The sequence below is a fragment of the Larimichthys crocea genome, chromosome XI (genome assembly GCF_000972845.2).
Source record: "Larimichthys crocea isolate SSNF chromosome XI, L_crocea_2.0, whole genome shotgun sequence".
NCBI classification, from domain to species: Eukaryota; Metazoa; Chordata; class Actinopteri; family Sciaenidae; genus Larimichthys; species Larimichthys crocea.
Genome location: NC_040021.1, coordinates 14,592,730 through 14,607,183, shown reverse-complemented (window position 1 = coordinate 14,607,183; position 14,454 = coordinate 14,592,730). Strand labels below are relative to the sequence as shown.

Here is a 14,454-nt window from a genome sequence, read left to right as displayed (position 1 = left end):
AGCGGGTGAAAGAGAAAAAGAGGACAGAGAGAAGAGGAAAGCCATCGAGAAGTCGAGTATTGAGATTCACTGCAACACCAGAGACAGTAAGGTAGCAAGAGGTGGCAGTTTTCCCACTGGTAAAGTTGTCACACTGAGCAGCCATGCCATCAAATAACGACATACCGCTTCTTCCCTGACAGAGTAAAATGAGATCTCTGAAATGTGTCTACCTCTTCCAGTTATTTAGTGAGACTGCAGTCAGCCTCCTGTCGAGAAGTCACTCACTACTGCCTAGCCACTGTGTAGAAGTGAAAGAAACGCACCACATTAAGATGGCAATTTTACTCTTGAAAAACATTCAACACAGGGGTAATGTTTCAGCTTTAATATGACAGACATTTTGTTCCCGTTTGAGTGCTTCGTATGAACACTTTTCTGACTGCCAATTCTGTCAGTGCCGGTCGTGCCTAACCACAATGCCCCCCCCACCCTCTTGGCAACAATTCTCTTTGCTGAATCAATACCAAGAAAGCAGGGTGTGTATAGTGATAATAGGGCTACCAGCTGCAATTATATCATGCTAGTGGAACTGAATGGTTATTCGGGGAGTTAAAATAGCACGATGAATGGCACAATGTGACAAAGCCCTTCTTAGGTTGAACAGAAAATGAGAACATTTCCACTCAGAAAGAAATATTAGGACTGTTTCTTTTAGAGACCCACGAGCACTTGGTATTGAGTATTAAAAAAAAAAATTACTTTAACACCTTTGAAAACGACATAACAGTTGGAAGCGGCAGCATTACTGAGTAAGACTTTTTCAACAAACTACTTGTAGTTTCTAATATCACAAGGTACACACTCTTTAGGAATTAGGGCAATACTTTGTTTTGAATTACATTTTCTCACATAGCATCTGGTCACGGCTTTACTCACATGGATGGGTTTAATCAAATTTACCAAAGATCCTGGGAAAATATTTGAACATACTGCACGTTGCTGCATTTATGTTCAATCTGCAGCCTGCACAAACTCTGACAGACCACATCTTTTAATGCTACAGTACCTCCATTTTAATGGTATTAATGTAAGCACCGGGTACATTCATGCACAACTGCATAATTAATTTGCGTATTCATCAAAGCACAAAGAGAAATAACCGATTCTTTAAAGAATCTAGGATGAAACACTGAAAACAAGTCCTTGTTTGTTTCCTTGGTCCAGGACTTACAGTATCAGTCAAGAGTTATTTCCTTTTCAGTTCATGTAAGACCAACATGAATTATTTATGTTACACATACGTAGCAAGTCAGATTTGACATTTTATTATTAAGGAAGATGAAACTGCATTTTAAAAAGAAAGACATCATCTTTGTCTCTGTACCTTGTGCTGCAGACTGCTTTCCACTTCCCACCTTCCCAACAGCTATTGCCTTTTCTATGCAATAAAGATGAACTTGTCGTTTGTTTTCAAAAGTGTTACAAAGAGAAAAAAAGGCAATTTCTAGTGTATATACTGTGACCAGTACGATGTAATGCGATGTAATACAAGTGGCCCAAACACCTTATTTATAATGTGCAGTATTTGTTGAAACTACAAGCTTTAGTTATTTAGCTTTTTTTTCCCCCCGTGTGTGTGTGTGTGTGTTTACTGAATTCTCTGGTGTATTTTCAGGCTGTACTTTCTAGTGGTTTTATTTGATTGCATCATATTGAAAGGTGCACTGAAACGTTTTCCATCTCGTTTGCATTTACTGCATGGAGGAGCAAAAACACAATGCAATCAAAATAAAACACCACGCTGAAGTACAACTTCAAGAATGACTATAGTTAAATCCACATCTTTCCGACACGACGGCAACAACAGAGGAACTGATGATTTATAGCAAATGGTTATACGGTTGGGCTCTGCTGTTTTAAGGTGCTCTGAAAGAACGAATCCCCCTTAATCAACACAAGCATGAACATTAAGACTATGATGAATTAACAACGGAAAAAATATGACACATCAGGAGCTTTAGGGGCTCGGAGAGAGCCGTGGCAGCAAACAACATTGGCTGCAGAGTAAGAGTGAGACGTGTCAGGCTATAATGGCCATGCTGTAAATCATCGTGAATATGATTGGACGTTACTCATCAGCTGACAGCCACACAGCTGCTGATTAGGTCAGTGATTGTGAAGCATGAACGAAACAGCTGATGCCAATCAGGTGATGCAAGCGTAGAGAGAGAAAGAAACATTTATTATCAGACAATTGCATTATAAATTATTATTTATTTTTGTTTTAAGATTAAAAAAAAAACTGAACTTAAAGGACCAGTGCGTAGGATTCTGTTACGGTGTAGTTGCCAATTGCAACCCCCTCATGTCACTCCGCTTAAATCGTCCTATCTAGAGCCAGTGTTTGGTTTAGAAACATGGCGGTTCAACATGACGGACTATTTTTTTGCCATATGCCACAAAATGGAGCCCCTAAATATTACACACTGGACCGGACTAATAGATTCCAGTAGAGGTCTACCAGCAAGAAAAAAGAAAAAAAAAAGTATTCTGTTATTTTATTTTTGTAACCTCTATTCAAATTGATGGCATTATCACCACAAACTCTTGCACAAGTGTCAAACTAAAAGTGTCTGCTGTGATAAACATCTGATGGTGGGGGAAAAACAAATGTCTCGGCCCCAGGCACAGCGATGTGAAAACAAACCAAGTGGCACGCGTAGACACATTCAGCTCCAGCTCAAACTAATCAGTAGGTACAAAAACCCATTTCCCCCTTGTTAGTTCATAAACACTTTACACCTTCAACAACTATAGAAGCCTCCAATCATCAAAATAAAAAGTCAATAAACACTGTAAGAAATGAAACTGTCACACAAGACTGTTTACATATTCAGAAACTAATCTTAATCCCCTCCAATTGTACTTTGAAGTAGCTTAGAGGACTTTTATCAATAAATAGAGCAGAGCTGAGTGTGTAAGCTACTCACCAGGCTCACATCCTTCGTATACATAAAGGGCAGAGGCTGACACAGGGTGTGTGAATTGCGAATTGTGAAGGATATGCTGAGAGCTGTAATACCGTGGAAACAAACAATGATTCATTTTTTCTGTCCAATTTCAGCCTGCCGCTGAAAATGAGAAAATATTTCCTTCACAAAGATGAAAATTTTGTAGATAATGAATGTACCCAGAATTTATTAATATACACCCGAAAAGTAGGATCAAAATGAGGCTAATACTGATATAATTCTAATATACACATAACAAAGTTCACAGTGTGGTAATTGAGAGGTTATAGAAGGTGTTTTTCTCCTCTCAGGCTGTTATTTTAAAGCAGTAATTTGACTTTTTGGGCAAGTAAAGCTGATTGGCTTTTCGTCTGAAACTTAAAAAAGAAGATTAATACCACTCACATATTTGCAGTTAGCTTAGCTTAGCATAAAGACTGGAAGCAGGGGGAAATTGTTAGCCTGGTCCAAAGCAAACAAGATCCCCCTACAAGCACCTCTAAGGCTAACTAACGAAAATGTTTATTTAATTTATTTAATATTTTGTTTGTTTAATCCGTACAAAAACTGATGAGTGAAATTGACAAATTTCATGGTGGTTTAACTGCCGGACTATTTCTTAGCTGGGAGCAGTGACTTACTGAGGTCTCTGCTAGTTGGTTAAACCTGTTGGTTTCATACTTTGGCTTTTATATGAATCTAAACAAAGCAAAAACGTGTTATTCATGAGCTTTACACGTACTGCTAGGTGGATTTTGTTACCGTCAGACATCGGCAGGCTATTTGTTCCCCGTTTTCAATCTTTATGCTAAAACCAACAAGCTTTCAGCAAGAAAGCCCAAAATGTAAAATCTATTCCTTTAAAATCTTTGACCTCAACACCATAATGATAGCAAAGGTGTCCTTTAATTTAAATCCTGCTGTAATTTTGAATCATTCACGTACTTCGAGGTGGAGTTACTATTACATGAGGATTTTGTATTCCCTTCATGATTGACCAGGTGCTCGGGGTCTAAAAGGAACAATTACCAAAATATTTTAAGGAACTCATATCCGTACTTATAACAGTGATGACTGCACAGGGCACTTTGGCACTTTTCATTACCAACTATACCACAAGAGGATATAGCGACTAGCTAATGGATATTTTATCTGAGCTTATATTTTTTGGAAATTGTGTCAAAGTCTGTGACAAAGTCAGACAAACTTTATGTTCTTGATGTGTCCAAAACAACCTATGAAAGTCTGAAAGTTCTCATCATCAAAAGCACACAAAGAACATATGTTTTAGTAAAACATTACATCTAGTAAGACTGTACGAAAAGAATCCCCTCCCCCCCAAGAACTGAATTTACATTCATTATGATCTGGGCCTTATGAAAATAAAAACACATAAATGAAAGAGAAAAACCCAACAGAAATGGATAGCAGGTAATAGCTGTGATTATGTCTCTGTAACAACATCATACAAACGATAATGATATTGTGAGGATGCCCTGAAATGCTCATCATTCTGCTCTGTTTTGCTTAACATATTTATCTTCTTTACATGTATCAGTTTCTTATCACACCTACTGTACACAGCTTTATGTTCACACATGTACATGACCCACTCAGACCATCTTAGGCTTCCACTGAAGAGGCTACATATGCTGAACAACCACAACACACACACTGAGCCTTTTACCCAGTCTCCATTCATGAAGATTTCATTTATACTCCTCAGTGGGTTTCCTCTAGTGTTCTGGTTGCACTATAAATATGAATGTCACGAGTAAAAAATGATCAATTTGCGGTTAAATGTGGACTTGTTTCAGTGTTGAAAAGCCAGTGGGAGTAGGTCACATATGTGCAGAGAAATATAAAATGGATTTTATAGGTTGAGACCTTAAACTGTATGTTGTGCTTCCTGTACTCCAACATAAAACATTTATCATAAACCTTTGAATAGAGCTTCTTTAACATTTACAAGTTATACAGTTACCAAATTGGTTTACTTCTTATGCTTCCATCAGCTTTGATACTTAAGCAATGCAAAGGGAGACAACAAGAAGAGAAAGGAAGTTAAGTCATCTTCAACAGAAAAAATAAGAAACAAGACACAAGTCCTCAAAACATTTTGTCATAACCAACAATGAACGGAATTTTTCATTTTCTTATTTTCTCTTTTTTACAATACATTTTTTAAAAACCCCGCTGGTTAAGGTTATGGTCTCAGGTAGATCTTCCACAGTCAATCTTCACAGTTTGTGTAAAAGCAGAGAAACATTCTCGCTAGAGTAATAAAATATCATGACTATTATTATGGTCATTATTATCTTTTATTCTCATATTGTTCCATATAAATGGTGGAGGATTGGGGTGAGGCGTATCACCCAAATGAAGAGCCAGCAGTCCCAAAGTTCCTACTCTCCTCCCTGTACAACGCAATGTTTTATTCAGCAGTTGTTCTTTTTCTTTTGTTAAAAAAAAACGCTCGCCCCCAGGGAAGGAGAATCATGGGAAGAGAGAGTGGGGTATTCATTCGACGAAGTGTCTGCATCCTCCTGTATGATCTTAAACTGTCAAAAAAAAAAAAAAAAAAGATCCAGAGCCTCACTTTCACTGTTGCTGCTGTTTTTATCCAAACTGTTTCCAAACCTGGTCTGCCAGCACTGCTGCCTCGTCAGCTGCCCTCACACTGAACTACGCGTGGGCATAGGCAAAGGCGCATGCACACACACAAGCACACAAACACACACGCACGCACACAAACACACAGACAAACTTTCCCCATCTGGAGTTAAATTCGGGTGTAGCACAACTCCATACTCCCTCTGAACACGCATGCCCTCCAATCAGCACTTGTGGGGCAAAAGAAACATGTAGAAAATAGCCCATCAGAGGAAACATGAACAGAGATGTGTCCGATGTTGATTAACACCCAGGCTCACGATTCGGTTTGTAATCTGAAGGCACTTTGTTTCATGGCAGAAAGTAAAGTGGCTTCTGTTCCACAGGCGGACCGCTGACTGAATATTCGAGTCAGGCCTCACTAATCGGACCTTTCTCTTCTCTCTGTTTGTTCCTCCTCTCCCTCCATTTCTCCTCCTCCACCTCAAACATACCTCCTCCCTGCTGCCTCTTCACCTCCCCCTTTCATTTCAGCTCCTAAGCTTGAACTCCTTTCTGTCCTTCAGTCCAGCTGTCTACTATTCCGCTGATTCTTCTGCATTTTTTTTTTGTTGTTGTTGTTTTTTTGTTCTGCCACCATACCTTCGGTTGGCCACTTGGACTCGTGAGCACAGTGTTAAAAAGATACATAGGCAGCTACAGGGGAGTAAGCAGACAGAACTAAATGTTGCCAGAGTCCTTGTTTCTCTACGGTACAGCACCAAGCAGATAAAGAAATGCCAAGGTGTGACGTGAGGCTGGGCTAGAGTGAAAAACAAGTGTCGGTGATTGGCGTCTGGTGTAAGAAGATGAAGATAAAGATACACAGAGAAAGGTCTGATTCCATGTATTTGTAAGCAGGGAAATGTTATTTCCTCTTCAAAAAAGTCAGCAGTGTCTATATTCCGCCGCCTTTCAAAGATATTTTCATAACTTCATAAAATTGTTCTTGTGCTTTACAAACTGCCCTCCCTCGACGCTTGCGAACTCTTTTGCCAAAGTCCAGGCTTATTCACTGCCCACCTGTCTTTGTGCTCGTAAAGATGTCCCAAGTCCTGCACCGAGGGGAGTTTACTGTAAAAGAGGTCTCTTTAAAAAATTAGCGCATGTTCTTTATTAGCTTTTGTGTAACTTTTTTAATCACTATTTTTTTTCTCTCTTTCATGAATTTCGGTCCCTCCGTGGTCTGTCAGGGGTCCCCTGCTGCTTTCAGGATGCATGAATCTTTGGTGATTGGATGCCGAGGGTATAGTTCACAGACGGAGGGTCTGAATATTCGCCTCTGAGATGACTGAGAGAAGGGTCACCTCTGACCTTCCAGGAGGGTCATCACCAAGGTGATGCATAGCAGCCATATATGGGAGGATGCGGACAGAGCCTTGGAGCTGAGATCTACGTGGGAAGAAATAAAAAGAAACAGAAAGTAATGCTACATGTGATGAACAAAGAGTGTTTTGTACTTTTGGAAAATGCACTCCTTCACTTACTTGCTGAGATATAAATGTGAAGATCGTTACTTGTTCCAAATCTTACAATATATGTGCAGCCGGTTAGTTTAGCTCAGCATAAAGACTGAAAGCAGTGGAAACAGCTAGTCTGGCTGTGTCCAAAGAAACAAAAACTGAAATGTGAAAACCACAAGTTGTGACTTTACAGCAGGCTACGTGCTGGACTATTTCTTTGCTGGGTAGAGTGACTTACTGGAGTCTCAGCTGGTTACCTGTCAACCTTACCATGATGGCAAAACTCTAGCAGGTCATTGCTTCTAGACATGAAATGACATGGCACATCATTTTTTTTCATGTTTACACTATGTACGTGTATCTATATATCTATATATATATATATATATATATATATATATATCTATATTATATATATATATAATTATATATATACACAAATTAAACAAACTAAATATAAGGTAGGCTGATTTAGTTATTTCCAGACTGATCCAGGCTAGTGTTACCCCCTGCTTTCAGTCGCTAAGCAAAGCTAGCGGTTTCCTGGCTCCAGTTTCAGACTTTTTCATTCATCACATAAACTCATGTTAGACTCATCATGTGAGAAATGAATTGCATGACTCTTGACATCACTCTGTTCACAGCCTGGGCGACCACACCCATGACATTAAAATGAATTGATGTTGTCATTTTAAATCATAATGCATCTAAATGACTAATAAACGTAAAGTAATAAATACAATTCATGTTCCAGACCAAGATCACTCTCTCTGATTCTCTTTTTAGATGCCTGGTTATGTCCATCAGACATGAGAATGAAAATAGATTACTATGATTAATTTGCGGTGTGTTTGATAAGCTTGTAGAAACATGTATATAAATGTTCCTCCAACCACAAATAGCAAGAAATCAAAGGAACAGCGTTTGCCTGCCTACCAATGTCACCTTGTCAATTGCAGGCCATTTTCTGTGTCCTGTTTTCTGCTTTTACCTTCTGTTTGTTCCTGCAGTGCAATTACAGTGCTCCACTCAGCCAGCGTGGCTATCATTCATGTGATTACAACACTGTTGCTACGGCAACCGTGTTTTCCCTGTGAGATGGTAGCTCAATGCTGGCAACTGTCTAAGATTAGATCCCCTCTCGTAAATCTCAACCTTGTCCAATGAGGTAGAGTGGGAACCCGGAGCTCAGATAAGAGGGGCATGAGAGGAAATTGAGGAGGCAGCATTGTGGTGCTACTCACTGGGCGGCGGGTCTCGACATTCCCCTTCCTCCAGCATGACATCATCGATGGCGATGTCTCCCTCAATGCCTGGTCCCCGGATACCTTCGAGTACCACCTACAGAGAGAAAAACACATCAATGGTATTAAATGTTTAGAAAATGTTAGAATTTTTTTTTTTTTTTAAACAGTGTAATTTTACTAAATTGCCTTTTATAAAATATAACAGCTGGTGGCAAGTGTTTGTTGCAGTTTTTAATGTCACAAAGCTTAAAGAATTGAGAATTCTCGTGGTGTTCGAACAGTTAGAAGTGAGAGGGGGGAACAAAAAAAAACCCACAGAAGTGCAGCTGAAACTATAATTACTTTCCTCAACTGCAGCCGTAAAAATGATGGAGAATATTGCAGGTCTGTATTCGCTACTCACAAAGATTAGGCTTCCTGATGGCAAAGCGTGAGTGATATTGCTTTCTCAACGGCAAACACTGTTTATGGATCCCGTCCACTTCTCTGCTTAATATCGAGGCTTGTGAAGTGCTACATCAATATGCAGCCCCCAAGGAAACTAATACTTCACCGTACACACAGTCGAGAGCAGAAAATAGAGGGCAAGAAAGGGAAATGCTGCTGCATACTGGATTGATTAAGTTTTTTGGTCTCACCTGGAAAGATGCTGTTGGATGGATGCTTACTTTGGCCTGCTTCCAGCGGTCACCTTGGTTACCACTTAGCGACCACACAGGGCCCTCGGAGGTCGTTTGGCCCTTCTGCTTTAGGAGGGCGTTTAATGTTCCTGCATGAGCGAGGGAGACAGGTACACACAGAGGTCAGTGTACACACATAAACATGATTACAATAAATGTAGAAAAATGTACTGGACTGCTCCAGGCAGTGGAGCCATGGCAGGCTAATATACACCACTGCGCCGAGTGAAGACAAGATAAATTGTCAAAAACAATAATTCGATGATTTTACATGGTGCTACAGTGTAGGCTAGTTTTGCTTTATAACTCGGTTTGTTCTCCAGTTTTCTCAACAACAACATGCTGATATTTAATTTAAAGTAGGTCATCACCACTAAAGGTAACCAGTTTGCCATCGCTGCCTTTTAGCATTCTGTGCATGAAATCTGTGCGAGAACACCACCTCAGTGTAGCACAGAGGTCCATCTGCATATTATTTATTTATCAACTAACTGTAATGAAACACAAAGTGAATAAAGTTTCTGTTTACTTTTGTTTTTATGCACGCCCACGCACTCTCCTGTGTGCTCTCCTTTCCCTCTGTCATTATCCGACTCATATCAAGGTTTATTTGTGTTTTAAGAGAATAAATACAGACATTATCAGTGTAAAAAAAAATAATAATAATAGAGAAACAGAGTGCAGTGAACCCCATGATCTCACCATCTAGTTTATGACTGAGTACAGAAAAAATTGTTTTACATATTCTAAAAGAAGATCTACATAGAAGAAAATATTAATATCACCAGTTTCATAACCTGTTGTATCATTTGTAATCGTTTAAATCAAGAACTGTGTGTCAGTCAGAACATTATGGCATTAAGTAGATTATAGGAAAGAGAAATACTATCAGCTGAAAACTGCAACAATGCTCCTAACAATGCTAATATTTGAGATACTATAGCCACCCATAGTAGGTGGAGACTACACTGAACTTGGATCTAGACTTTTGAGCTTAATATTCATGTTTCCTGCATTTCAGATGTATATATTCCTCTGCATTCCAAGTAGAGCCGAGCAGTAGCAAAGGTTAAACACGGGTCATATGAATTGATACATTTATTAAGATGGGGTTTTGCGAGTGATTATAAATTATTCTCCAGCTCATATTAATCCAAATTAATTATCACTAATGGGCAGTGTGTGATGGGAATTTTTGGTGAATGTAAATACTTTTCTTGTGATGAACTGTTCCTCCTAATTTATCATCAGTTTCTTTAGTTATTCCCGCCCAGTCTGGTTTCCTTTTTCATCTTGTAAGGAAAAACTACCTGAGCTCACTGTTGGAGCCAACTCTATATTTGGAAATGCAATACGACAGATCCATTTCAACTCAATTCATATATAACCCTTACAATAACATAGAAATACTGGCTCTTATTAAGACAGAATAGACTATATACCAGGTCTGAATTGAAGACTCCCCTCAGTGGGACCTCTTGTCAGGCCTGGGCTTTGATATAAAACTGTCAGATGATGACACTGAGTGCAACCACTTTACCCTCCTCTCCAAACACACACAACGATTGTGTTTGGCTTTTTTCTTCACAATGTGAGAAGACCAAGAGAGGGAGAGGGAAAGGGAGAAGGCAGTATTTCTCAGCAGTGGGTCAGCAGGAGCAGTATTCAAACACCCAAATCAGGTTAGCACTGGCGTCATGGTGAAGCTCAGCAGGACCACTGCTCTGAAGTCAAGTGAGTTTTACACGTATGGAGAGCGGCACCTTTGCGTTGACTCAACTTGGGAGCAACTCCGTCTGCAACGTCGCTTTTTGAAGCATTTTTTGTCTCAGCGGGATGCCTCATTACTGTACAGTCCCCTTCGAATGAACGTGTCTGTGAGGAAATGAAAGAAAGCTATACAGTACGTCCTTGTTCATGCTCTCTCATCAACACGATATACCCTTTCCCCAAAGACAGCGCAATCTCCAGTGAGAGATGAGCTCTTGTACGAAACATGACCTGCGGTTTCATCTCCTGCTGAAGTGTTTAGGATGTAGGAGGATTCTCGCTGAGCTGGCTGGCTTACATTTTCTTTGAACTCATCGCGATGTAGGTGGTTATGTCAGTGTCATCACATCCAGAGCAAAGTCGGATGCTGTATATTCTTTGGAGTACCTTTTTTTTTTTTTTTTTTTGAAAAATAAAAGGAATACCTGTGGAAGACACTTGTGAAATTTAAAAAGATCTGAGAAGTGAAGATGTGAGTCTGGTGAAAAGTGAGAAATAGCTCCTGGAAATTGTTCAATAATGTAGTGAGGACAAGGAAGAGAGGGTGGGCTGAGGTGCAGTACCACCCTCCTTGCTAATAAAAGAAAGACTCCATTGCTTCTCAGAAGGTCAGGCTTAAAACAGACTTGCTTGGTGTGCTTTGCTGGAGACTTAATCCTATAAACAAATGCGACACGGGCTCCAAAGGCAAACTTTGATGTGCGCTTCAGTAATTAAGTGTGACCTTGTCTCAGGTATCCCCCCGCTAGCCAACTACGGAGGAGTTTCTTTGAGACTGTGCCACTGTTCTCATCAGTGTGTAGGCGAAACTCCTTATCGACTGATTCTGGCCTACAGCGCTGCCGTGCCACAACTTGACTGTGACTCACCTCAGCAGCACACTCCCAAAGAGCATCAAACTCCCAGGATTTCAAGACGGAGCTGTGCCATGTCTGATGGCTTTGTGACTCACAGCTCTAAATACGGAACAGCTTTCAACTAAATGAAACAACAAAGTTTTCTGTGATAAGAGAAAATACAGTATATGTGAACATACTTTATTTGGACCGTTTGTCATATTCACTTCTCTTGTGTTGGAAAATACCACAAACCAACGTTCCTGTGCTGAGGGCTGAATTTTTTCTCACAGCCGGAGAAGCAGAATACTAAATGGAGCGTAGCTATGGAGGATCTGAGCTGGGTTTCAAGTCCTTGACATTTAGCCCATTCATCATAACGCGGCACAGTCTGGGCATGGGCTTCACCACAGACGGGGAGGGCAGAGAAGAGAGGGTCTGGCTGGCGATCAATTTGAGCAAATTGGAAATGTCACGGCCTACTCAACCTCGGCAGGGAGCCGGAGGAGCTCTCATCTCCCTGCTGAGTCGCCCTCCAACACCTCTATCCTCATATTCTCTCCACCTCCCTCGCTTCCACCTCTCCAGATGTTTGGTCCAGCCCCCCCACCTGGACACTTCCATTTGGCCTTTTCCACTGAGGACGGCTGATCAGTAACCTGGCTAAATTTGAGACCCTATAGAGCCCTGTTGTTAACTCAGTGTCACACTTAAAGAATCACCCAAAATATTAAATTAGAATACTTAAAATACTTCTAGCCATGCATGGTCTGGATTTATTTGCAGATAATTGATTTTAAGGTGTGTGCCATGACATGAAATACAACGATGGCACATGTAATTTTGTGTATAATGCAGCATAAATAAATTTACATTTACACAGCAGTGTAAATGTAAATTTTCTTTCACATTTACAAGTAAAAATGTTTTGATTACTCATAATAATCTGTGGATTACAATGAATAAACAGGGGAGCTCATCAGGTGGAGGTCAGCGGTCAAATCTGCTGAAATGTAGTGATGCATAAAAAGGTCATTTGTAAGGTAACAAAATTCCAAAAATGTAGGCAGCAGTTTGCCTTCAGCTGAGGTTTTTACATTATTAATGCAAATAAGAGTCAAACAACAAACTTCAAAGGGAAATTAAAGAAAGTCGGAATGCAAGAGATTAAAAAAATAAAAATAAAAATGCAGCTAATAGAACGCTCAAAAAGAAAGAGAGAAAGCTGAGTGGGTTGGAGTTGGAGCAGCAGGTCCAGCAGAAGCTCAGAGCGTAGCAGGTGGAGGGTGGAGATGGTGCTGATACCACCGATGTCTCACCAGAATACTGAGGTAAATGCTGCCAAATGCTCGCTGTAAACATCTAATCAAAAGAGAGAAGAGTGTGGTTGCCAGCCTGTAGTGATTTCACAGTTTATTGAACGTCAAGTTCAAGTTTAATGAGCACAAAAGTATAACTCCCCATCCGCTTTTTGAGTGTTTTCAGTACCAGTTTTCTTTTTTTTTTTAGCATTGTTTTTTGTTTCGACTAAAATATATTTTTAGCTAAATGGAAATTTTTGTTGCGCACTCTCAATTTCCTTTTTTAAAAGCCCTGAAAATACATTTTCTCAAACGGCTTCTTACTCAGAGTGTACCCACGTGAACACAAAGAGTCTGCCAAAGTTTGAACAGTGTCTGTTATATCACATGAGAGATTTCTGTATAATTCTAGCAAGGTCGAGTGAGCTTTGGTTGCATACAGGTAAAAAGTCCATGTGGAGAGCAAAAGAGGTGGAATACTGTGGCTGAAATACAGACAGAGGACAATTTAGCTTTTTATAATCTGCATTCACATCCAGATATCTGTTTATGGAGTTTAGCAGAAATGTGTCATTCTTGTCATTCTCATGTATTAAGTTGCTAATCAGACGGCACGGGAAGTCTTGGTTCACATATCCATTATCCGTTTTCAGGAGAGCCGCCGGTTAGACCAGAAGCCCAGAAACATTGGCCGTTGCCCCCAGGGACTAAATTGCTGTCAGACGATAGCCTATGGGTTCAGACACTGCTGTCAATCAAATCTGACCACACCTCTGCTTGTAATCTACAGTATGTTCACATGTTGCTTTGCACGTGAAGGGATCATCATCATCTGTTGGCTTTAACAAGTAAAAACCAGTCCAACAACTGGATTGGAAAAGGTTGTCTAGTTCAAAATGCACTAACCATCATGCATGGCAACAACTATAGAGGCCAGTGAGGTTAATCTCTGAGACATTTAAGTGGCTTAAATTGAGTCCATTACTATCTATAGATCGAAAATACAGAGTTCCTAAACCTTTGGGTCACCTGAAATGCCGATGGTAGTGGAAGATTTATGAGCCATATTGACATATTTTTAATGAGCAACAGATGAAAAAGGCTGAAATTATTGCAGAATTCCTATATGATCAATTTGTAGCTCCCTCCATGCTCTTGCAAAGGATATGAGACGTGTTTGAGAAACCTTTTTATAGATGCGTTAATAAAGTAAAAAATAAAAAAGAGCTATTTTTGTAAATACTTTCTACAGTGCTTTGAATCATTAGCTTACTGTCTATCAAACTGCTCTCATGCCTAAACGGCATCCAGGACTCATGATACCAAGCTGACCCGGTAACCCAGCGGAGCCCCTCACCTGCCTTATAAATCTGTGCAGTAGCTAATGATACGGGGTGAACCCGAGACAGAGAAGTCGCCACTAGAGGCTTTCAACAAAGTACAAGCCTGCTGTTTTTCTGCTAGAGATCCAATCTCGAACAACATTCCCAAATGCACAAACACACAAACAGC

At 40.1% G+C, this 14,454-nt stretch overlaps 1 protein-coding gene across 3 annotated transcripts in view; it reads right to left on the bottom strand.

Moving 5' to 3' along the window:
• Nucleotides 1-3,718: 3,718 nt before the first annotated feature.
• LOC104919830 (MAM domain-containing glycosylphosphatidylinositol anchor protein 2) overlaps nucleotides 3,719-14,454 on the bottom strand; it is a 242,050-nt gene continuing 231,314 nt past the window's right edge. For all 3 annotated transcript variants that reach the window (XM_019279067.2, XM_010731923.3, XM_019279065.2), the window contains 3 exons: nucleotides 8,994-9,124; nucleotides 8,353-8,449; nucleotides 3,719-7,037 (listed from right to left, as the gene is read on the bottom strand). In XM_019279067.2, coding sequence (XP_019134612.1) covers nucleotides 6,949-7,037; nucleotides 8,353-8,449; nucleotides 8,994-9,124 — 317 coding nt within the window. In that variant the 3' untranslated portion in view covers nucleotides 3,719-6,948. The remainder of the gene's footprint in view (nucleotides 7,038-8,352; nucleotides 8,450-8,993; nucleotides 9,125-14,454) is intronic.